This window comes from Calypte anna, chromosome Z (assembly GCF_003957555.1).
Source record: "Calypte anna isolate BGI_N300 chromosome Z, bCalAnn1_v1.p, whole genome shotgun sequence".
Classification (NCBI taxonomy): Eukaryota; Metazoa; Chordata; class Aves; order Apodiformes; family Trochilidae; genus Calypte; species Calypte anna.
The window spans coordinates 12,700,021-12,726,248 of NC_044274.1; the positions used below are offsets into that span (position 1 = coordinate 12,700,021).

The window sequence follows — 26,228 nt, forward strand, 5'->3', positions numbered from 1 at the left end:
CATATTGTGAAGCTAGAAATTTGGAACATTTTTGTATAGATGGTTTTGCCCAGTCCAGATGTGTTTTGCTTTTTCACTGTTTTTCTTCTCTTGGAAAAAAACACACTGCCTGAACATGCTGTTTGTGTTACATTTGCCTTGGATTAGTAGTATGTGGTATATTGAAGCTTTTTTGCAGGAAACTTTCCCCTAAGCACTGGCTCCCTTGTTCCCCTGTGAGAGCTTGCAGCTTGTCTGTAATGTTAGTTGTTTGTGTTTGTGTATCTGCTGCTTTCTTTCACTTGAAAGGGAGGAAGGGGTAACATGGCTGTTAGTGATAATGCACTGTCAAGCTGAAAACAGCTATGAGTCCAAGAATGCACCCTTCTTACGCTGAAGAGCATAAAATTCTCCTAAGGATGATCTCTGTTCTTCCATGTGCTATGTTGTGTTTAGCTGTGTCATGCATGGTTAAAGTAAAATTTTGAATTTGATTAGTGGTTAGACTTGTATTGTAAATACAATAGTGATGCTATGCAGTGCAGACCCATGGCTGTAGGACAGTGGAATTTTAATGAATTGCTTTGCCTACTGATTTCTGCTCTCCCCACTTTACAAGTGGCTGCCCTGATGATAGTGTTAAAATAGGCAGTGGGCACAGAAAGCTGCTATGTGTAGGAGCATGATCTCACTATGTTGAGAGTGGCTAGTTTACCATAACACTTGACTTTTTGGTAAGATTTACTGTATTATTCTGTAGTCAGACTTAGTCTTGCTTTCAAGTTTGGAGGAAAAGAAAGTTTCTCTTAGCTGGCTGTTAATCTTTTTTAGAGCTTGAGGGCTAAATCCTCAAAGGGTGATACAGGTATGCAAATTTAAATTCAGATATGGCTGCCAGTGTTCTGAATGGTACTGAGTTGCAATCTTATTTTTCTTTCTTTTTCTTTTGTTTAGATATTGAAGAAGAATATAAATCTCAAAGGTCTGGAAGATTGAATGTGATCAGCATGAAAAGCTTAAAAGCAAAGTTCAGGAAGAGTGACGTAAGTATTTCTGCTCAGTTTGACTGCTGGTTTCCATGCTGGAAACACGTTCTTCACTCCCACCTTGATAATGTTGTAGGTTAATGAGTTACAGAGAAGAACAACTTTTTCCAAGTGCACAGGCAAGAGCTGAGCATGATATGGAGTAAGCTGTTACTATTTGGAGTGCAATTACCTCTTATCCATATTAATGGTATTTCACTACCTTGCGCCTTCTAGCTGAATCATGCGCGTGTGTGGGGTCTGTAGAGGTTCTGTGAGATTGTGCTGGTGCTGAGATTGAAACTTTGTTCCAGGTATAGGATTAAGTCTACTAAGTCTACTACCCAATCATATTTCTGTTTAAGTTAATACCATTCTTATCGGTGTGTTGTTTGAGCACTTAAGGAAAGGTCTCCTCAGTCTATGGCAGGGTTTCTTTGTCAGCAAGAATATGGGAACCAGTTGTGCAATTGGAGCGACTGTGGCTTATCTGTTCTAGTGTGACAGTAGAGGTGGATGTGAGGCTTGAGCAGCAAGGATGGCAGGCATAAATGTGAGGGTCTTACAGGAGACTCTCCAGAACTGCATTTAGAGAGACATTAGCCTACACACCAATATACTGGCTCTTGGTAGTAGTGGTAGTACTAGTGGAAGACAACTCTGGAGCGTTCTTCCCTTGGAGCAGTGGAACTGCTCTAGTCTAGTTCTGTTTTTGCATTTTCCTACTGCTACTCCTTCCAGCTTGTTGTCATGCAGTAATGATAAAGTTTATCTGATAGTACAGTGAGCAGTCAGTGAAAAAGGTGACTTTGTATCTACTTACTTTCCAGATTTTATGTGGAATTTATAGCAAATCTCCATGATCTGTGAAGAATGTACTGTTGAATCCTTCGTCCTAAATTTGTGTGTTGCTTTCCAAGAAGTGGTATTGTTTGTGATTGTTTGTGATATGCCATTTTGAAGATGTATTTGGTTTGAAAATGGAGAAATTTTGATGTTTAGGAATAAAATTACTGCAGTTAGGAGTGGTAGAGGCTGTGCTTAATGTAAAGATAGTCTCGTGGCACACTACTGGAGTTGTGTCTTTAGCCATCTTGTAATGCACTTAAGTAACTGGGAAGAAGGTAGAGGTGCTGTTGTGGTGTAATCTGCAAATGTGCTGGTTTCTGCTTAAAAAGTCTGTTTGAGCTACCTGTTAGTATCCGATGCAGCTTCTGTATTGGTTTCCTAGCAGCAGTACTGGTAGATGCTTCTGCAGTTTAGCAAGAGCCCTTTCTAAATGACTACCTCTATGAACAAACAAAATACATCAGCCAACCTTTGGGAAAGACTTATAACTGCTTTTGCAGTATTTGGCTTTTGCTAGTCACCAGACTGATTCAGCTAGTGGCACAGTGTCTTATGCCATTTCACAACAAATAAACATGTCACAAGTCTCTTTTTTTTCATTGAGATGAGTATGTCATTCAGTTTAGTAGTGCAAGAATTTTGTGCTTGGACACTGCGAAGAGTAGCAGCAGTTGCTATTTCGAGTTCACCTATACCAGTAAAACATTCTGTAGGCATCTGCTTGAGTAATGAGAACAGTCCTTTGGCTAATACATGAACACACATGGCATTATGGAAGTTAGGTGTGCCTGTGGGTTGGGATGACTTCATTCACACTTTTATGCTAGTTGGCTGGGGTGCTGCTGTAGAGCAAAGGCTAACTGACATGTGTGATGCAACTGGATCCTGCTGCAGCTAGTCCACCCACTGTTATAAATTGCACTGGTTCACTTATTTCTTACTTATCTTTAATAACTTGCTCATTCCTCTCCCACAAATCAAGTGAAGTCTGAAAGTCTCTGTTGTTTTGCTACTACTGCTGTCTACTGGCTGGAGACGAAGTTGACCACAACGGATTTTTTAGATAAATAAAATTTAGATACACAGATCTAAGCACAGTAGTATAAATCCATGGCAGTCTGGTTTCCTCTGTTTTGAAGCCAAACACTTAAGGGCATAATTCGGAACAGCTAACAGGCGTGTCCTATATTTTGTGCAAGATAAGCAAGGAAAATTATCTTTCCCTTTAGTTTACAGAAGCTGCCCTTAGCTATAATTTGTGAGGAGGGGGGAGAGGTGTTTTTAATTTGAATTAGTCTTATTTGTGTCTCAGTTTGTAAGATGTAACTGCTTTGAGACTGTGGATAAGAGTAAAGTCAGCAGGGATGGAGGGACTCTTTCTTATACCATCTCCCACCACCTTCCTTCTGGAGGAAATCTTTAATGTCTTGTTTTGTAGAACTGAAGGAGTCTTAGGGGAAAAAATACACCCTTCTCTTTAGTCTCACTGCTAGTATAAAGACATAGAAAGAAGGGGAAGTGTAGTGTTAAATCTTCTAGGTGTGTGTGTGAAACCAGAGTGACACAAACACTTCTACAGGAGTAAGGCAGATAACATAAAACTGTATGCTGGAATGAAGACTGGTGTATTGCAGCTCTCTAGGCTGTTCCGGTGTGGCTGAATTGAAAGCGGGCAAAACTGCTGGAAGTCATGCATATGTCTCTGTGTCCCTGCTGCAGGTCTTTGCTTTGGTGCTGTAGCTGTACCGTTCTTGCAGTTGCCAAATGAGATGTCCATGCTCCCTCTTCTTTCATCTCTGCCTTTCTATCTAGGTAGGGTATCTTACCCTGCAGTGAGTCAGTTCAGGGACATAAAATGATGAAAAATTACTTTGTAAGGTAAGTTTTAACTGGCTGACTGTGTTCTCTCTTCCACTGTAGGGTCAACCCTGAGAGTAATGGTGGATGTAGGAGGAGCAGCAGGACATCCTTTTCTGCAGCTTTTGCTTGGTTTAGCTACATTGTCAAATCATACCCTGAGATTGTTGACCTAAAAAGCACAGATGTAAGCGTGCCCACAAAGGAGTTGTGGGAACACACAAATAAGGCTTCTAGTTCTGATATTTTAGCAGAATTTATATAGCCCAGAGCTGAGAGATGAGAGTTTGACTTTTCTTAGATGGGAGAGTGACATCTTGCTTCGTGCTTTTGCTGCTCAGCAACACTGTACCTCAACTGATTTCACTCTGCGTATGTGCAGACAGCTCCATTAACTGGAGAATTCTTTTTCTTTGACAAACTTCATTGCTGTGAAATCCTTACTGTGGGTGACTGTTGCCATGTGAACATGTATCTTTGGATAGGAGAAATGAGATTTATCACCCTATGACAAATGGGTATTGCCAAAATGAGATGTCTAGTTACAGGAGGATACTTCTAGACTAGAAATCTGTGAACTGCATGCCTATATGGGAGCAAAAGCTGAGTGGGAGCTAGGTGGAAGATGAGCACACATCAAGAGCCTGTAGGCAAAACAGTGGAAAGTCTACTGATGTCTTGACAAAGCAACTAATCTCTTCTGTCTGAGAAACTTATTTTCTTCACTTTTTCTTCACTTTTTCTCTCTTCATTGTCAAACTCAAAACCTACTACTAATAACACCTAAAAGCTAACAGACAAAATGTTACCATTTTAATGTTGCAAAAGACTATTATATATAACACTTTAAAATGTTGATGTGGTAATACTAGGAGCTATCAAATCACTTCAGAGCTTGCATTTGTTTATAGTCTGTAGTTTATTCATACAAGGGAGAATCAATGTCTTTACTTACTAAGAGAGAAGTTCTTCATGTTTCTGCTTGGAAAAACAGAGTTTGAAATAATCCAATTAAAACAAAAACAATGCTACTGATGTCTTATTAATAGTTGAGATTTGAGTGTTTTCTGTAGTAACCAGTCTGTTTGTGGCCGGGCTTTAAAAGCATCTAGAATCAAACAGGCAGATGAGGGCTGAGTGCATTTTCAAATGTGCAGAGATATTAAGCCTGTCTAAACATGTTCTGTCTGCTTCTTAAGTATGACAAAATGCTCATCAGCTGTTTTAGGCACCTACACATGTTTAAATATCTATCTCTTTGATGCTAAGGTGCTGTAGGAACCTAAGTGATTTTTTAAAGTAGATTTGTTTTTAACTGTGTTCTTGAGTAGTCTAGAGAAAGCATATTGTGTGAAAGCTGTGATGATTTGGATTGTTTTTACTGTCTGACTTTTATCAGGATGAAGGACTGTAAAGATTTAGGACCATCTTCTGTAAGTATTGAAGATCAGCTGAAAAACATATATTTGAATTTGAAAATGACTAATTTTCTTTGAATTTCTGGATTGTTTACTGGACAAGAGGAAGATTAGAATTGGGAGTGTTTTCCAAATGTCTTTAGTTACTAAAATATCTTCAATATTAAAATAATAGCATCCTTAAAAATTGAAAATTTACTGTGTGGTTCAGTAGAAAAACTAGCTATTGTCAGAAGCAAAGCCAAGACAGGCTGGGATTTCCCAATGCTAATTGCCAGCACTAATTTCTGGTATTTCTGGAAATGCCTATTTGTTATACTATCATATGGGGTTTGGGAAGTTTTCAGTTCTTATGAAAGTTTCTGCTTTTTGGCCAGTGGTGTAGTCATTGTTCCATAAAGCTGAAAATGATGAGGCACTAAGGGATTTTGTAGTATAAAATATCAGTCTTAATCTAGATGCTGTGCTAATTAAGACTTGGCACTTCTTTTTAATTTCCAAAATTCTAAGTTGAAGGCTCCCATTCAGCAGTTTTTATAGTATGAAATATTATGAGGGGGGTCTGGAGCAGAAAGATTGCTGGGATACATTCCATTGAAATCACTGTGTTCCCATGTGCCCTGGACTGAATGTGTGGGAGAACAGAACTTGGGTGGGGCAGCTTTGAAATAATAAAGCAGGATCTCCTTTGAACAACCTTTAAATTCTTTTATCCACTGAAAGCTATAATTGGCCTAAAAGAGAGTAAGGGGTTGTTGAAAACTATCATCTCCACTCCGTGTAGATGTACTATTTTTATTTCAGGGTGATTGTGACAAAAAAAACCCTGCATACAGAGTTTCCTCTGTTAAAAAGTGAAATAGTGATGTTGTTTGGCCATTTTATCCCATTATTTAGAAATGAACCACTGAAATTTTATTTTTATTTTTATTTAGATGTCCTTCTTTTATCAGATATTGAATTAAATAAGCCTGAAACACATCATCGTAGCTTCCTCTCATTTTACTGTGTTCTTCAATAATAATTTTTCTTTCCACTATACAGTGTGAGGGGAAGAGTTGATCTCTGGAATGTATAGATTGTTCTCAACCACCTTGTCTTGGCAAACAAGGTTTTAGCCTTATCTCCTGCTTGAAACAAGTGCTGTGACTTCTGCTTTTCCTTTTTTCTATCAAGAGTCAAGAGTCCTACCTCCCACTCTGTTTTCTACTCTGGAGCTGTTTGTCTTCATGTCTTCAGTTCTGGACAGCATAATACTCTGTGCTAGGCACTTTGCTCTCCCAGACAAAGCTTTTTTTTTGTGAGTCCTAGAGTATACAGAATGGTTCTGAACTGCTGCCTGTTTCAGTCAGTTCAACATGAACCTCTTGCCGTCGTCTCTTCTCTATTATTGGCAATTGGAATGTACTCGGGAGTACTTCTAAAATTGCCTTATTCAAGTGAAATGTCATTCTGGTGCACTTGAGCCCTCAGTGAGGGGTCAGTATCAGCCTGCATGCTGTGTAGGAAGGAAAAGCATAGAATAGTAGAGTTAAAAAATGGCTAGGTTTGAAAGACCTTAAAGATCACCTAGATTCAGCCCTTCTGCTAAGGGCAGGGACACGTAGCACTAGATGAGGCTGCTCAAGGCCCCATCCAACCTGGCCTTGAACACTTCCAGGGAGGGAGCATCTGCAACTTCCTTGTGCAACTTCTTTCAATGTCTTTCTACCCTCATATTGAAGATTTTCCTCCTAATATCTAACCCGCATCACCCTTTTTCAAGTTTTAAACCATTGGCTCTTGTCCTCTCACTACATGCCCCTGCGAAAAGTCCTACTCCAGCTTTCTTGTAGGCCTCTTCCAGGTACTGTAAAGCCACTATAAAGTCACTCTCTCCCCAGGCAGAACAGCCCCAACTTCTCACCCAGTCTTCACAGGGAAGGTGCTCCAGCCCTCTGGTCATTTTTGTGGCTCTGCTCTGAATAAACATAATGGAGAAGGCAAGTAAAGACCACTAGGAAAGAGCAGGGAAAACCAAAAGGTATGAAAGGGAAGGGAGAGCAGGGACAGCTGAAGATGTGTGGTAAAAGTTACTATTTTGGTAGCTGATCTGTGAAAAGGAATAACTGGGCGCCTGTGGGATGCCTGCTGATGGGCTATCTCTGGATAGGAAAGAACATAGCTTTGGTAGAGTGTTTGAGGCTAGATAACTTGCAGATATTCTAGAAACAACCTACAGCATCTGTGTGGTGGGGCAGAAAGGAAAGGGAGTAGTTTAAATGAGAACTGTACTGTGGTGTTAGGAATTATAGTAGAAGGGCCTGTCTTGGAGTTGGCTTGCTTTAAATAAACACATAGTTATTTTCTAAAACAGGATTATAGCCTGTAGTATTGCAAAGAACACACTGATTGGGCTCCTAGACAATCTCAGTCTGTAATAAAATGTCATTGTCAGTTACAAATTCATCATCCCTTTGGTGCTAGTCCCATGTCACAGATTGGGTTGGTCATGGGGAATTGCAGTTGTAATAATCCAGTCTTGTAGTGTAGTTCCACAGCAAGTACAATGCTATTAAATCCTGTGTTTAAGTCAGTAGAAGCTTTGAGGGTGAGTAAGTGTCAGGTCACACCTGCAGGGCTGACCTTACTCACCCCCTTGCAATTTCTCTGTCTCATCTGTAGCACATTGAGCACCTCTGGGCTCAGTCCTACTTTTCACACCTATATTTGTTCTAGAACTACTGCCCTAAGGAAATGACATGCAGTTCCTCCACTGGTTCTTTTTAAACTTCCACCACCACCCATGCTTGTGCCCCAAATGAGGTGAGGAACAGAATCTTCCATTATTATTGGTGCTAGAGTCATATTCTTACTTACGCAAAATGACATGGGGCTAATGACTCTTCTGTAAAAACAGGTTTGGGAAAAGTGTCTCCTTTTGCCAGGTACAGCTTGCTCAGGCCTGTCAACTTTGTTATCCCAGACTTCTTGCTTGCTCAGCTATTTAGAGCTGAAGGACAGGTTGGAGACTGTGTGAAAGGAAACATTGATTACCTGCTGGTTGGCCATAAGCACTGTTTTGCCCTGATAGCTCAATCAGTGCTGGGCAGGCTGAATGCTTTGCACCAGTGTCCTGATCATGCCAGGATGGCTGGTTTTGTCATACTCATGTGATCCTTGATTAAAAGGGATAAATGTGAAATACTTGCAAAGATGAAGAGGAACCCTCCCGTGACGAAGTTGTTCTAAATGGAGTTAATCCCTGTAGTGTTACGGGCAGCAATATTCAAAATCATAGTAAGTAAATGTAGAAGAACGACAATGTGAAGATAGCCACTTAGTTGACAGTTCATTACTAAGACAAATACTAAAATTAAGTAGCATGAAGTGAGGGTGTTCAGGAAGAAAAAAGGCAAGTAGCCATATACAGACTGGAAAAAGCTAATATTTTTAAACAAATTGGTAACAAGAAAGGAATCTTTATTGTGTAGAAACATGGGTTTTTTGTGTGTCTCTTAAGACAGAACACAAGTTCAGAGGCTTGAGTTTGGAAGACTTGGAAAAAAACATTGTATTTTTTTTCATTTATTTATACCTAGTAAAATTTAAATGTAAAATAAAACAAGTTACAAGTATGACAAATGAGCAGTCTCTGGTCTTACTGTAATACGTTTTATCCTCTCATCTCTTCTGATGCTACGTCTGCCTAATGTGAGTTTAATCCACCTGTCAAAGTTATCTATTAAAATCCATGTAAAGGAGCAAAGGAGCAAATTTAGTGAATGGTCTAGTCTTGTATTTGAAGACTGATATCTTGTCTTTACTAAGAAGAAAAACAATTCTTGTAAATAGGTGCTGTCTTTGTACCTAAAGAATATAACACCTATGCATTTTACTTTATTAGAGATTTGAGCCTTTTCATCCTATGCTTATATTTTGGGAGTCTGTGAATGATAGGAGCACACAAGAAATGTTAAACAGTTAAGCAAGCTGAAGGAGATGCATTATTTGCCTTAATATATCAATATTTTGTAGAGATGTTCTTCAGGTAGCTGTTTTGATTGTGTGTAGTGCAGGCAAATGCCCAGCATCAGACTTCTGAAATTTCTTCCTGCTTTTGTGCTTGCCACGCTTTCATCTCCTTGGGATTCATGCCACATCAGTTCTGAAGATCTGTGAAGTTTAAGTGTAGGGGAGAATGATGGTGTTTGTGGCCATTCTTCCCAGGAAATAATATGTGGTGTTTAGGATTAGTTCACAAATCACAGAATTGTTATGGTTGAAAAAGACCTCTGAGATCACAGTGTCCAACTATTTTCAGAGTTGAACCTCCAGCAGTTAACTGAAAGTACCTTTTCTTCTTCAAAGGCCAAGTTACTGAATGAATGGAGCAGGTAAAGGAAGGAATGAGGATAAAGAGGCCTTCCTGTGTTGTAGCTGTGTAAGGGGACTTCTCTGTTCTTACCAATACAGCTGTGAGGGTGTGCTTTCTGTTGGCTGAGAGCAGGATTGTTGGGCAAAGTGGGGTGGATGGGTGATGTTTGGGCCTGACCACTTTGTCTTAGCTACCATGATTAGGAGTGGTTAAAAAATAAAGATCTGTGTAGATAAAAACAGAAAGGCCAGATGAATGAGAGGCTGAAAGCAACTTATTCTGCTAGTAAGAAAAAGCTGTGTAATGCCACAGTGTCTGCCTTACTGTTAAGACAGTTATATGTATCTTAGAGCTCAGTGATATGAGTATTTTATGAACAACTGCTAAGGTTTGTTAACAGGTGGTTCTACTCTAATGAGTTTTGGAAATATTACAGACTTTTAAAAGTACCACTTTATGCTGAATTATTGCAATGATAGTAATTTGAAGTAATTCACACATCACTGTGATTGGTTATGTAAATAGTCAAAACCTGACTAGGCAAGGCTCTGAGGGACCTCTTTTGAACGAGATAGATGGACTAAATTGTCTTCCAAACCTGGCCATTCTTTGAGACTGTATAAAGATCTCGAAACACATAATGTAAAAAACTTACTATCATGTTGAAAGATTCAAAGTGCTCTTAAAACATTAGAGGTATCTTATTCTAGGTTCTTAGCTACTTGAAAAGCCTTGATGCTTTGCCACAAGGGATGTCCTTGCCCCTGTTTTAGTAGTATAGCTACCTGGACTTGTGTAGTTATTCATATGTGCAAAGATGTTTAATGAAATATTTTTCCTACTTCTGGGAGTAAACTATCTAGAGGTAGCTGCAGCCTTAAGCTTTTAAAAGTACTCTTGACTACGTACTGGCAAAAGCAGCCATAGGTTAATGTCTTTTAACTACAGCTGTATCTCTTCAGACTTTCAACTTGTATTCACAAGTATTCCTGGATTTTGCTTGATACATGGACTTAATACTTGAAGTATTGTGAAGTAGGAGTCTCTTTGAATGCTTTTCTGGTGCAATGTCTGACACTAGTACAGCTTGATACTATTTGGATTTTTAGAGAGAAAATAAAACTAGCAGAACATAGTCTGAAACCTAAGCTAAATTTACATCTCTGCAGCTGTCTGAGGAGTCTCATTCCCTAGATATGCTGCACATGCATATCTTAGATGAAATATGCAGTTAACTGTCCAGAACACTTGCATTGACTTGATGATAGAAGCAAAGGTGTTTTAATAACTTTGCAAATAATGTGGTTCCCAGTGCCTGTGTATGTGTCTGACATGCTTATTCTGCTCTGTTCACAGGTGCTTACCTCTTTTCTTTCATCTTTACTTCTTTGCTGTATGTGGTGGAAACTTCTTAGAAATCTCCTAAAATTGGGAAGCCTGTCTGCTTATGCAGAGACTGAAACTCTGCCCTTTGAAGTCAGAAGAAAGACTTCATTCTGCTTAATTGAGCTTTTAATCAAGAACTAAAGCTGAAATACTGGCTTCATGGGAGCATATGGTGGGGCGACAATGAGGCTTCCATTCCCCCTGAATTTGGCATAAAAATAGACATAGTTATTGAGGATGTTCAGATTAGCGGGTCTTCTTTTTATGGTTTAGAGCAAATTGGGATTTTATTGTTTTTGCCCCCTTTTTCTTGATTTTTTTTTTTTTTGGGGGGGGGTGGGGTAGGGGGGTGGGGTTGGTAATTGCTTATGATGTGATTCTGTTCAATAGGAACACTGGGAACCCCTCTGTCCTTTCCCCTCAGATGTGTATAATTTGGAGATAAGTCTATAATTTGTAGATAAATAGGAAGTAATAAATGAAATGCACCACTTGAGATGCGAATGAACTTAGATTTTTCAGCAAGTGTACAACACTGTGAGCTTATGGATGGGTAGTCAATGCACTGTTCTTGAGCAATTTTACTTCATACCCTAGTTACAGACAGAGTGCTGTATTTTCAAAGCAGAGGAAGCTACATGATGTACAAGCACCTTATCAATCATTTAATGAAAAAAGCAATATGGTAGGTTAGTGAGGAGAAGCTAGTGCACTGTCAGATTCATGTCTTCAGGTGCTTTGCTTTTATTGCTACTTGTAAACATGCACAAAATGGGGAAATGTGCAAATTCAAATTATAAATCTGTATACAACCATTTTAACAAGAAATAAAGGAATGACTGGAGGCAGTGATTTGCGAATACAAGAGCAGAAGCTGTTTAATCTGTAAATGTGCACTTGATCTGGAGGCTGATTCTTAAAACTCATTGTAATGTCATAACATCATAGAATTATTTGGGTTGAAAGGGACCTTTAAAGTCCATATAATTCACACACTCTCCACCCTGTGAATGAGGAAGAACTTCTAATCTTCAGTTAGATCAGGTTGCTTAACCAGTCCAGCCAGAGACTGAATGTTTTCAGGGATGCCCCTATCTGGGCAACTTGTTTCTAGTGTTTCAGCACACTCACTGTAAAAAATTTCTTCCTTATATCTAATCTGGATCTACCCTCTTTTAATTGAAAACCATTACTCCTTGTCCTGTCACAACAGGCCCTAATAACAGGTCTGTCCCACCTTTCTTATAGGCCCCCATCAAGTATTGAAAGGGCACAATAAGGTCTTCCTGGAGTCTTCTTCAGGCTGAACTACTCCAACTCTCAGTCTTTTCTCATAGGAGAAATGTTCCGTCCCACTGATCATTTTTGTGGCCCTACTCTGGATGCATTCCACCAGGTCTATGTCTTTTCTGTTCTAAGAACTTCAGACACAGACACAGTACTCTGTTACTCCAGTTGAACTCTTATAAGAGTTCATGTTCAGCTTTTCTCCCACCAGCATCCCCAAGTCCTTGGCAGGGCTGCTCTCAATCTCTTCATTCCCCAGCCTGTATTGATACTGGAGGTTGCCCTGATCCAGCTGCAGGACCTTGCGCTTGGCCTTGTTGAACATCATAAATTTCATGTTGACCCACTTACTGAGCTTGTCCAGGTTCCTCTGAATGGCATCACATCCTTCAGGCATTATCAGCCACACCACTCTCAGCTTGGTGTCACCTGTAAGTTGAGGGTGTACTTGATCCCACTGTCTGTGGCATTGATTAAGATATTAGTGCTGGTCTCAGTGTGAACTCCTGAGGTTTCACTCTTTTCCATCCTGCACTGAGCCATAACCTCTACCTTCTGGATCTGGCTGTCCAGCCAATTCCTTCTGCATCAAATAGCCCACCCATTGGATCTGTATCTCTCCAATTGGAGGGTGGAGGATGGAGTACTGTGGATTGACCAGGTTATTTCTACGTGTTTATCAGAGGAGGAAGCCTGAAACTTTTCTGTAATTGTTCTGTCTGTGGCTAAGGGAATTAGAACCAACACATCATGTGCTTATGCCATATGTAGTTGAAGTATGACTGCAAGTTCCAGCTGTCTTGTAGAGTGTCAACTGCTTTTACTATCAGAGAAATGGCATACTTACGGGTAGGGTTTTCTTGTGGTTTTCTTTTTGCCCAACCAGTTATGGTACCACTTCTCTTGGTACAAACAGTTTGTTGGTCTGTACTTTTACTGGATTTAACTCAACAGCTGCCTCCCATCATGTTTCAAAGTGTGATGAGTACAGCAAGCAGCTGGTGTGCATCCTAGCAGTTATGATGGAATGGGTGTTGCGAACAGGGTTATGCATGTGATGCACTGCATGGCAAGAACAAGCCTTAGGCTTGGTGTTGGGCAGCAATTTTTTTTGCAGTAGTGAATACCACTTCTGAATGCCTATATTGTTTGCTTGTAAACTTGAAGCTGCTTAGGGTGTTTTGGTTTTGTTACTCTTAGTGTAGGTTCCTTGTTTGCAAGCCAGGTCTCGCTTCAGCTCGATTGTTGTGCTGGTTATTTAGCATGTTGTGCTCTGAAGAGGAAGGTTGTGTTATCCATGTGCTTGTAAGGACATCAGCTCAGGTTAATGTTACAGCAAAAAAATTCTAGAAAATTTCCTGTTGTGGTGCACTTCAGCTACATCTTTTTACTGAGATGATGGTAAGATGCCTGAGGTGAAATGAAGGATGGGTTGTTTTGTGTTTTTGAGTAACATTGCTTTCCTTAGAGGATTGTCTGAGGTAGAAATAATTTATATATTGCTTGTTTAAAATGCAATACTGCAAATGTAATGTGACAAATGCAAACAGTGTGTGGTATAATGGCTATAGCTAAGCTCTCTAAGGTTTGTTGGAGAGGGACCATCAGTTTCTGTTATATTGACTAGGACTTCAGGGTTATGTATGGTGTGTTTTTTCTTATTTTTTAAATGTAGATACTTGTTCAGTCATTACAGATCAAGTGGCAATCACCAAACTGGCTTTATTTTTTTCTTCATTCAACATTGGCTAGCTGGAGGAATATGGGACTACCCTCTGTGTAGAGGCTTGTTTCTAGAATCTTTTAATTAACTGAGTAATTTCAGAGTTTTGGGCAAATAAGCAACTATGGCAGCTGTTTCAGCCTGTAAAACACATGGTATCTACTTTGTGTAGCTGTGGAGTGCTGTTGAAAGGAAGGCACCAAGTGTAATACAGGATTTTCTGATAAGAAATGGCAGAACATTGTATAAGTGTGCTTCAGAGACCAGGAAGGCAAGTTTAGTAAATTAACATGTAGCTGAAGCGTACTTGGCGTTTTTTAGTGGTTTTCTTCTGGTAGCATAAGAATGTAATAGTTCTGCCATGCTGAATTTTCCCCAGTCCCTTCAAGGGAGCTTCCATGCCTGAAATTTAGATTTATAATATTTTTTTTTTCTTTCCCGCCCCCACCTCCCCCAATATGTTCTGTGTAGATTAAGGTCAGGTCACTTTATGATTTGTTCTTGAAATGCTGAGTTGTCCATTTCCTGCAATGGTGACTTGGGTCATGTCTGTCTAGACACTGACAGAAAAAAGCCTTCTATCTAGAAATGATACATAAATATTAATTAATAACTGTTTTCTTCTATCTCTCTTGCAATAACAATTTTTGCATTCGTTCCCCTTTGTCTTCTGTATTACAGTCACAGGTTTAATGACTGCATTCAAGAGGCAGCATTTTCATTTTTTTAGGATTACATTTCTGTTTTTAACACTAAGTGTCTTTCTGTTTTTTTCATTGGTTTGTATAAATTATCTATGTAGTACATAATGGTTACGTTTTTTTGAATGTACAATTGTTTCAGCTCTTTGTACCTATGGCAAACAGTTATGAAATTACATACTTTGGCATAAGAATTAATAATTTTCTAGTAGCTTGCACATGCACTAAGGGTGGCTATGAACGGATTACAGTCTCATGTAGAGGGAGGGGAAAAAGTATGGTAAATCTAATCAGAAATGGCTGACACTTGTAGTTCAAGAGGGGAGAAGAGTGGTTAGAAGATTGGAAGGACTCAACCCTTCATTTCTCAATGCAAGTTTCTGAAATCTTATGTAGGGGCTTGTTAGTCCATTTTTATCACATCTTTAAAATAAATGATAAACGTCAGAGAATATTCATATGGGGTAATTATGGTGGATAGAAAAATAATTCTGCACTGCTTGAATACTGCAGAAACATGGGGGCTGTGTTGTCACACAACAGAGACAACCAGCTTGTGCCATGCCCATCTTAAGTTTTCTCAGCTGTTTAACTTGAGACTCCTCAGACTGGTCTGAACTGGGTATGTCTGTTTTTGTAAACTTCTGTCTCATTAACTTCATGCTGTCTGAAATCTGTGGGTAGTTAACTGCTGTGGGTAGTTGCATACTGCTGGAGATCTGACCTTCTTTACAGGAAACCTGAGTTTGTCCCTAATAATATTTAACAGGAAGGCATGGAATTTGCATGGGCACTTCCCTCTGCAAGATTCAGAAGGGTGATTTTAAATATAGAAGCCATAAGTGGCACTGATGCTTGCCTTCTTTAATTATCTTTTCTGAAAAGTAGGGGTCTGTGTTCCTGGTGATGAGGTGCACAGGACCTTGTAGGACTTGATCCTTTACATTTTAATAGCTCACTTGTTTTTGGTAGGATTGTTCCCAGTTTTTAACAATGCATGATCACATTCTGTCTTGGAATGCGCTGCCTCCTGCTCTGTTTGCAGTGTGCATAGAGGGTATTTTGGATGAATTGTCAGTTTTCACACACAGCTGAAATACATCTTCTTTTCAAGGAAGTTTGAGTAATCCATAGTGATTAAGCAAAATAAGTAAGAAAGAATGTGATCTTGCTGTATGCCATGATTGTAATGACCCCCTCTTTGAAATAAATCAGTTGTTTGTCAGAAGACTCATGTCTGCATAAGCACACGACATTCCTGCAGACAGGAAGTGCCCTAGTCTGTTGACCTTGTCTCCTAAGGAGAATCAAAGCTCTCATTAAATTAAAAAACAAAACAAAACAAAAAAATACCCCAAGCCCCCAACAAATCAAAAAAACATCTTGTCTTAGTGAAAGGCAAAGACATTAAAATAAATAACCTTTTTTTTTCAGTTTATGAATGTGCAATCTGATACTTAAATTGTTTCTAGAACTTCTTTAAATGCAGCTGAAAAGAGTGAGGTCAGAGGTATTTTCTTAGGGCTATATTACACTACATAAGGCTGAACAGGAAATAGTTAAAGCAATGCCAACAAGCCCTTATTCCCTAACCAGTTCCCTTGTCTTCTTTTTACCAGCTTTATTTCAAATCTCATGCTTCAGCTGCTGTGAGCATTTCTGGGTTGAGAACAGGGGAAGGTTTCGTCGTGTTCTTGGGTTACATCATCCAAGTTCCTTTCCCTACAGCTTAGAGCAGAAAACTGACTGGTTTTTAAATACAACAATATATGAACCAGGTGTGGTGAAACTGAGATTTTGCTACAAGCATCTCTGATCTGTCAGAAGTGGTGGGAGTACTGCTTTATCAACACTAGAAATGGCGATAATTTAATGTGACAATAGTATTAATCACAATTTCTAATTATGATGACTTTCTTCAGGAGTTAGCAGTTTGAATTTATGCAGTACAATCCCCATTTTTTCACTTTATTCCATGAATTTTAATGTTTCTGTTTCTAGCTAGGTGTTCCTTCAAAGTAGCTTCTTTTTTTCATTCAAGTTTCCTGTTGCGATAAGAAGTCTAGGAAATTAAATAATGTCAAATGCATGATCTTAAAAACTGTTAAAAACAAATTAAAAAGAACAAAACCCCCAAACCTGTGCTTCTTTGGAGTGTTACTTGTACCATATACTCATGGAAATTTAAAACTATGTTTACATCTCTTTGCTGGTTTTGATTGCCTTGAATATGCAGTTAAAAAAAATAAAAATAACACCTTCTTGTAGAAAAGAGAAATTTGAAGTAGATTTTCCAGAGAGCTTCAGGGGGAGTACCTTGCTTTCTGGAGTAAACTGTGCATAGCAATATCGTGGACATCCTGATATTCATAGGTGAGGCAAGTCCTTTCCTCTGTGAGGAAGATTACTTGCTAGAGCAAGACACCACTTTCTGAGGGTTTGGACAGATGTGATGAATGCTGTCTTAACACCAGGCTTCTAGTCTGAAATCTTCTCATGCCCAGTGTGTCTGTTACTAGGGTGTATGTGGTGGTTGTACCCCTTGGCTGGTTAGTAGGTCAGAACTTGCCAAATACACGTTTGCCAGAGTGCTGCCACACTGAATAAGTAAGGCTAAACCAGAAATGTTTCCTAGAGTATGTGTGGTGTGAATTTTTTATAGTCCTTCTTCCTCATTAGTCATTTCAAACACATACATTTATCTGGAAGTTCTAAAACTAACCTACTGAGTATCTTGAAATAGCCTTAAATAGTCACATTAGAAACTACTTTATGTTCTTTCAAACTTGGATACCCAAGATTTCTATAGTATTACAAAACTGGATAAGCTGACTAGTAATGTTGGTACATCAGGAGTTTAGACTAACTAATGTCTGCCTCTTTTACTCAGGGTACACAGTTGTAACTTTTTCTGTAACTTTTAGAACACAGTGGATTGTCTTTCCAGAGCTCAGAAGCTTTTCTGACTGCCTGGCTTAGATGATCTCTTAAAACAGTGTTTACAGAAGCCACAAATATTTGCACAGTAGTAATTATTAAGAGGACTAGGAGCTCTGGTTATGAAATACAACATGTATAACAATAATTAACACTGAATTGTTGGTTGGAAGGCAATAATATGCTAAGAATCTACAGTTGGGTCTGAGTTCCTGCTACATGACTTCAAAACTTGTTGTTGAATACTGTAATTCATTAATCATGTGGGCAGGACCTTATAATGATATCAGAGGGTCTTCTCCAGTCTTCTGACACTTGTAATTCTAGACTTGATCAGGTTCCCATACAACTACTCCTTATCAAATATGTGATTAATTGCAGCGTTGGGTTGTATGAGGAGACTCAAAAATTTTATAACTTCAGGTGCTACACCTCTCTGTCCCCCTGCACTTCTCTTCAGTTTTCATTTTGTTCCTGGGCTGCTTTGGTGTAGGGGAAGGCACTGAGAGCAGACAGCCTACTGTTTTTCTTTCTTGTTCAGGACTCTGGCAACGTCTGCTTTGGACTGCTTTTGGATCTTCAACACTGCTTGCCTCCTGCAGAGGTGAAGTGGTCACTTGAGTCTCTGGGAAAAGGGTTGGGACATTTGAGATTGTCTACCACTGCTGAGCCCTGGCAAAAAGTGCTTGATTGGCAGCAAAACAAACAAGGGGAAAAAAAGGAAAAGAAAATATGTCTATTGACATGAAGCTTGAAATAGAAAAATAGGAGCTTGCACTGACATGAATCATTCTGTTTTTTGTTTTCTCTTTAGATGGTAGTGGGTGGAGTTCTCAAGTATTTCAAACTAATGTAACTTCAGAAGACACTAACTTGGGAGAGAGTTACCATCAGCCTGGGCCTCCATTGTCCTGCTGTAGCTTTGAGGATGTCTTTGGCAATTTTTCATGTGGCTTTTTGACACTGCCCTTGAGGCACTATGTTTACCAATAGATCTTAGTTGTTATTGCTGTAACAAAAAGCGTCATTGCGAAGCTGTGCCTTCTTCCCTCTTGCTAGATCCCTTTGCTGTTCCCTGCAGTTTTACTATGTATCCATACTGCAGAAAACTCATACTGGCCCAGGATCTTTCTATGTGTAGTGATTTTATTTTTATCCCCTCTTCTTGCCCTAGAATTTTGAGGGGTTCTTCTCTTACAAAGTTTCATTCTAAAATGAAAGCCACATTTCTTTCTCATAAAATACTAAATACATTTGATCATACCTAAATAGACACCGTGGTAATTTGTGGAGCAGCGGGTAAACATAATTTGTATGATGCAGACTTGACGAACATTAATAAATTCCAATCACCCAAGTTGATGAAAGACACACATTATCTGTTTCTGGCAAGAATTACATTGCATCTAATTAGGCCCAACTTTAGAATGCAGCATTTCACGAGCAAAGTAAATTACAATGTTCTTAGTCCTTGTTACAAGAAAGCCTAGTGGTGGGGAAAATCAGCAGTTGATGTTAATTTGTGTTCTCTTACTTTGTTCTTGTACTTTATGCTCAGCTGTCTCAGTCTCTTTCTACGTACGTTTGCCAGACTTGCTATACACTGCAGTTACTGGGGATAACAATTTCAGCTGATGAGAATGACAAGAAGAGAATCTTATTTCCAGCAGTGGAAAGCAGCGTGGGTAACTCTGATATGTTTGTGCAACTCTCTGTTTTCAGTGTGACTCAGTAGAGAGTGTGTTTTCAAGGGAATTAATCAACTAAATTTTCATATGCAGGATGGTGGGGTGGAATTGCGGATGTTGGTCCCAAACAAATTCCTGTTGCGATGTCTCTCACTTTCCTCCTTGATCCCCTAGTTTAAACCTGCTTTCCTTAGTTAAAAAGTAGTTTAAAAGTCTACCTGGTTTATGTTTTACATATGACTACATATTCTGTAAAAGTTCTAAAACAATAAGTTGGCCTTTTCAGTAGTGTCATATGAGCAATGTTTCTTGGGATTGAATAGAGGCAGTTCTAGATTTCTTCAGTTTCACAAATCCTTTATGAGCATCAGAACTAGTGAAGCCTGGCCTCCCAGCATGGTTGGTTTGTATTCCCTCTCTACCTCATCACCTCATCACAGTACTTGTGGTTTTCCCACTCTGGCCTTCCATGTCTGCCCTTTCTGCTCTTTCTCTGCCATACATGTAGAGGCAACTCTCTCCCATGTCCTCCATGTGCCTGCACTGTCTGCTGTCTACCTGCTAAAGAATGTAGGCATTTGACAGATCAAACAAAACCGCTCAGCTCATGCTGTATCTTCACTATTCTTGTTAACATAATCACTGCTTTTTATGAAACTTGCATAACCTTATTTATCTTGGAGACTTGGAGACTGCTTTCTAGCTTACAGTAATCTTGGAGTAGGTATCCTGCTATAGAATGATTGTCTAAATCTCTTTGTGAAGTACTGATGAGGAGGAACTGACAAAACAAAAAGCTATTGAAAAAATAAATTATTCTGGAACAAGAATAAGACCCTCAAATCTGTATTGCTGTGTTTGCTAGCACTAGCCTTACCAAGGGCTGTAGTTTCCTCTGACACTGGGTTGCAAATATCAGCAGTGCTAACAGAAGGCTACTGGATGGGACCAGTTTTTAAAGCTAAGAATTCGTATTTGACAGTAGGGATATTTTTTCTGCCAAAGGAACTTTTTAGGAGGTATGATTCCACTCTGTAAAGCAGATGGAATTCTAAAAGTAGTGTCACAATGAACTTTATTTAAAAAGCTACTTACTGTGGCTGTTCTGGAGACTGTATTTTGGTAAGTGTTTGGCTACACTTGTAATTTGGGAATAATCAAGGGTAGATTGTTTTCTCTAGTGCTTTGGGCAATGTCACTTTCAACCATGTTCCCTGAAGTGTTAGGATAATTTGAACTCTGAGTTGTTGCTTTTTTACCTGAAATCATTCATGTTCTATTCATGGGCATAACCTCAGCCAAATGAGTACTATCATATTCTGTCATTGCCATTTTTTTGAGAACTGCAATGATACACCTTGCATCCTGTTTCTTGCTACTTTTACACAGTTGATGCAGACAAGAAATGAAAGAGGGTATTAGAATAGAATATTTTGTCATTATCATTATTCTGCTTCACATTGGATGATGTAGATTTTCTTGCTTCAGCCTTCAGCGGTGTAGATTACTGACTTTTAATGTCTGAAGATTCAAGTGTCTCACAAACACATCAGTCTGGGTGGCTTTCAGGAATGCTGTCTACCTGGTGTCTGTTCTGTCTGGCTTACTGCTTCCTCCAGCCTGTCAGAGCAGCAGAAGTTTTAGATGAAAAAATGCACTGAGGTGTTATATGTCTGGAGACTTTGCTTAAAACTAGGTAGTGACTAGATAGCTTACAGGCAAAATGTGCATGTTCTGTATAGGAGATATGTATAGTATTTTTGCTAGGTTGCTCAAGAGCTTTTTCCATAGGCTTGTTACCTAACAAGATGCTGTAATCTAGCCAACAGTCATGATGTGCTTCTGTGTTAGCAAGTCCATCAAACTGATTCCTTCATCTTAGACAAGTATAAGTAAGGGATAGACAAATTTTGAACACAGATTTTGTTGAGGAGCTTCTCTTCCTGTGAGAATGCACTCTCTTGGTCTTGTTTCCCTTTCTGTTGGCTCCCCATCCATCTTCTGGGGTCAGTGAGATGGTCTGGTTCAGGTTATTGATAATGATATTGTACAGATGTAGTGACTTTCATAATCTTTCTCTCTTAAGCACACACACATTAATCTAAGTGCAAAAGACAATTGTTTAGGGTAGACAAACCAAAATATTTGTGAGACTAGGTGTGAAGACATGTTACACTCTTTTGTGGGGAGGTGTTGGGACTTGCAGCAAAACACATCAAACCCCACAGCCTGCATGGCTTTGAGGAATAGAATAAGTAGCTGTGATACCATCTCATTTGAGCTGAATTGAGGTGTTTCAATAGTGCATTTGTTTTGTGAGTCTGGGATGCTCTCTGGAATGCTACAGAGCACATGATTGCCTGTTTAGTGATCTGTGGGCAGTGTAAAGGCTGGAGCAGAGAAGTACTTCTAAAGCAACTGTTGAAAATTTGCATTCATGGCAGTTCTGAGAGTCAGAGTCAGTGACCTCTTCATTAGTATACTTAAATGCTTGATGCAGAACATGACAAAGACTTCACTGCGGAGACATTTTTTCCCCATTAGCAGAAAACCGAATTGGGTGTTGCAATAAAAAACTCTGGTTCCCATTTTCATCTGAAATATGAACTCTGCTTTACATTCCTGACCCGTAACAGAGCTATTCCAAAAACATCCTTTCTCTCCACCAAAGCAGCATGTGTTAAATTATAATGGCCCATGCTGCAATGCAGACATTTCAATTTTCAACAGACATGAACTTCAGGAAAGAAGGTGAAAGTTCAGAGGGTGGGGGGAGGCTAACTCAGAAAATATGAACAGAAATATGCTCCGTTCCCAACCCTCTGTACTTTAGAGCATTTTCAGTAAAAGAAATTAAACCTAGAAAGGAGTTTAAATAATTTTTATCTGGAGAAGAATGTGGTGCCTGTTTGAAGTTTTGGTATGTAGGTCATGAATTAAAAAACATCTTATGTTTGTGTACAACATCACATTATTTAGATGGTACAGGGAAAACACACCTTTGTCTGAGGCCTAAAAATAGATCTGTAATTATGCATAAAAGGCAGAGACGGTCTTGCTTAGCCTTGGCATTTTGGTGTAGAGAAAGGGGAGCCTTCTGCAATCAGAACTTCCCATTGAAAATACTGAAATTCTTCACGCCTTGTAAAGCATGTTGTCTGCAAGTTGTGTGCATGTTGTTGAGCTAGTTAATTTTGGCTCCTGCTGTATCTGTTGTTCACTACTAGTCTGGCTTTGTTCCAAGCTGAGTTGTTTGCCTAATGGGTTATGCAGTTTTTGCTGGTGCCTTCTGGTTGCATCTTCTGCTGCTCAGGAACCGAGTAGCCTAAGAGGCAGCTGCTCTAGTAATAAGAGTACAAATTGTGCTGCATTTCTAAAGAAACCTAGGGGTGGAGAGTTTGAGGGGAAAGTCAGTTGCTAGTAGCTGAAGGACTTAAATTGTGGTGATGGGTTTGTAGGGTGCTAGAAACCTTTGCTAGACTTTCTTGAGGAGCATCCTTTTCTTTGCAAAAGCATATCCACCTTGATACACGTGTTACTGGAATAATGCTGTGTGTCATTAGAGCAGTAGGGATAGCATGTATTACTTGTACATCCTCAGGCAGTCTTTTAAAGCAGGAGGGTGTTACATATACCAACCTAATAGGGAGTTCATCTCTGAAAGGATCTAAAAGTCCCGTTTGACAGGACTCTACAGAATTGAGATGAGGCAGTGGAGCCATCTGTTTTCCTAGGGCCTAATTTATGCAACATCTAACTTCTTACAGGGTTCGGTGATAAAGACTACTTTAATGCAAAAAAAGTGCAAGTATACCTTGTATGTTTTGATTTGTAAGTAAGTGGGCCACACAGATGCAGTAAGGGAAGGTAGAAATTTGAAGTTGAATCAGTGTTTGCGTCAGCTCAACAGAAATGCTGAAAAAAAGGAGGAGACTGTATAATCAGTGCAATGAAGTCTACACAAGTGAGACTTTCCTTGTCCTGAGCATCCTGTAGCCCCTGTTAACCTTGTTACTTTAGCTTATTGATCATGGCAGAGATGTACAGGGGTGCAAGTACCTTAAAGCTGAGTGAAATTTGGCCTCAGTCTCCATGTAGTAATTTCAAAAGATGTATGTAGGGATGTGTGCTTTTTATGGATTGGTGGTTATAAATTTTCCCTTTCTCCCATTTGTGCTCATAGACTGACTGTGAAGTGAATTATTTGAAAAAAGTTAATCTTTTCACCTTTTTGAAGACTACCTGTGGCTTACCTAGCTGCATGAAATACAGGCAAATGTAGATAATACATGTAGATAATACACAGTCTAGCTGGCTGTGGAACAGGTCACAGTGATAACATGCTCCATCCTCCCATGTAACAGTCAAGGAAACTGGAATGCTTTACCCATGCAAATTGGTTATAATTGTACTCTTTTAATTGATTCTTTGCTTGCTTTTTCAGCTTTTGATACAAGAAATGCCCTTTTGTGCTGTCTCCAGAAACAGAACAAAAGTACTCTTGAATACTCTGCATCATTGTAGATGTGTTGAGCTCCTTTTTTATAGGTCTTCCCAGTTCTCATGTAGATGTTTACTGTATGACTCCATAGTGTATTTCCTACATACAGATCATTTCAGGATCAGTTGAGAGAGATGGATTTTAAGATGAGACCGCTGTACTGTTTTATAAAAAACAAGCATTTTTTCTGGCATATGTTCCTAAGTACAAACTTACTCTCTGTCCCAAAGATTGTATTAAACCTATGAAATAATTGGTGTAGTTTTACATTTGGTGGGAGAAGGCCTGCTTAGATGAATGCTTTCAATATGGTGTACGCTTGTGTGTTACAATCTAACAAAAGCAAACAAACAAAAAGCCTTTAGGTGTAGCAGTCTTGTGGTGTTACTACTTCCATATGTACTATGATGTGGACACAATTATTTTCTCATTTTTCTGTATGTTGAAATTCTTTGTATGCTGGGAGGGTAGTTTAAGTGCGAAGTATTTGATCCTTGTTTTCTTTTGTGTCCTTGTGTTCTGCTCCAGGAAATAGAAGTTGACTGACTGTATCCAACAGTAAGATATTTTGGTAAAATACACCTTGTCAGTTCTGCCAGAGTTGTCTTGGAGTAGTCTCTAAGGTAACCAGGTTTTTCCTGGCATAACTCAATAGCTCTGTTCAAAGTAAGTACTGGTAGTGGCTGCCTTGGTGCAGTAGTGAGAAATGGATAATTTTTTTACAATACAAGTAATTGGCTCTCTGGTTATGGAGCAGTGTTTTATTTAGAGGTCATCCATGTGAGGCAGGCTCCATCACCCCTCTGAAAGGGTTCAGAGTTCAGACCAGAGCTCCCAAAGTCGGAAGAAACTACTCAGAAGTGTGTTCAGCTTCTGGGGTTGAGAATAAGTCTTTTTCTACTCACCTCGCCAGTGATTTCTCCTACAGTCAGCTAACAGCATTGACTTGCTCTGGTCAGTGCAGCCAGTGAAATATATAATGAAATCTGTACTCTTATATGTTCTATTTTTTTATACTGTGTTGGGTTTTGGTTTAGTTTGGGTTGTTTTTTGGGGTTTTTTTTGTTTGTTTGTGGTTTGGTTGTTGTTTTGGGTTTTTTTTAATCCGTCTAAATAAATGCTTCTTAAACATTATCATTTTTAATAGCTTCAAAATAATTAAAATGTTTGACTACAGCACCTACTTTTTCTAGGTCTGCTGGCACACATGGGTTTCTTTTCTATTGTCCTTTTATTGTGTGATGTAGTGTCATGCAAGCACTGTATGGGTCATAAACAACATAGGATGCTATTTTGGACTTTGCATTAAAATTCTATTGTTTCTGTTTGCCAAATATTACATCTCTTAAAATAGGAGTGTTGTGACTGGTTATAGTGCTTGTGGTAACTCAGAGAATATATAGTGTGTCAGGATGTATGGAGTGGGTTGATAAAGCTCAGCTAGACTGGCTGTTACCCACTTTCCACTTCAGTTTTCCTGTCTGACATTAAATGTTTGGAAAAATTTTTACATAGACATAGAAATAAAAGAGTGACGCATTCGAAAATAAAACAAAGCTGAGGAAGTGGCTACCTGCTCATGAAGCTCAATATTAGTCTAAAGCTTTTAATTTCTTTCCAAATCATGTAAGGTTTTCAGATATTTCTTTTCAATTGCCAAAATGTTTCTTGCCATCATTTCAAATAAACAAACAACCAAACCAGTCCCCCACATCAAACCTGACAAAAAAAAATCCCCAAACCTCTAAAACCAAACTGCACTGCAGAGCTGGAATTCTTCCTCCCCTCTTTTATACTGAAAGTTGTTGATAACAACTTGTTGAAAGTTAACTTCCATTGTGAAAAGCTGGTGCATGTAACCCTCCCAACTCTTGCTAACATCTCACGGCAGAGGCTGCAAGGTAAGCTCCCAGCAGCCATGCCAGCTTCACCCCCAGTGTTTTAGGGAGGAATGTTGGACATCTGGGGCTATGTAAGAAAGTGTCATTGGAAGTGACCAGCCTGAGGTGAGCACAACAGCCCAGTTTTACAAAGGGGAGCACAGTGAAACCAGTTCAGTGTCTGGAAGGGGGCATTCAGCAAGCAGCCTGAGGCAGCGAGTTGTGTCAGGGATCGAGTGCAAAGCCCTGGACAGCTGCAGCACAGAGGTTTAATTTATGGTGACATAGCAGAGTAGGTGCCAAAGTTTCCTCACTCCTAAGGAAACACTTTCCAGTGCATTATCATTCAGCCTTACAGAATTCTTTGGAGATGCTGAAGAGCATGTGTTAGTTTTTGGTTTTTTTCCTCTCAAGTGGATAGCAGTGTTCTGTGGTAAGATTATCAAGGACTTGTCTGTTCACAGTTCATTCTGATTTTTGTAGTCATTACAGTAATATTACTTCCATATTTTACTAACAGCAGTATCTTCACTAATGTTTTCTGTAAAAGTAAAGGAGGTTGATTGCACTGTCTTTGCTTTGTCAGCCTTTTCCCATTCAAACATCATACCAGACCAAAATCTTTAAAATTTGATTGCTC

At 39.2% G+C, this 26,228-nt stretch overlaps 1 protein-coding gene across 5 annotated transcripts in view; it reads left to right on the forward strand.

Moving 5' to 3' along the window:
- RAI14 (retinoic acid induced 14) overlaps window positions 1-26,228 on the forward strand; it is an 85,214-nt gene that overhangs the window by 7,989 nt on the left and 50,997 nt on the right. For all 5 annotated transcript variants that reach the window (XM_030467713.1, XM_030467715.1, XM_030467717.1 and 2 more), the window contains exon 2: window positions 934-1,022. In XM_030467713.1, coding sequence (XP_030323573.1) covers window positions 987-1,022 — 36 coding nt within the window. In that variant the 5' untranslated portion in view covers window positions 934-986. The remainder of the gene's footprint in view (window positions 1-933; window positions 1,023-26,228) is intronic.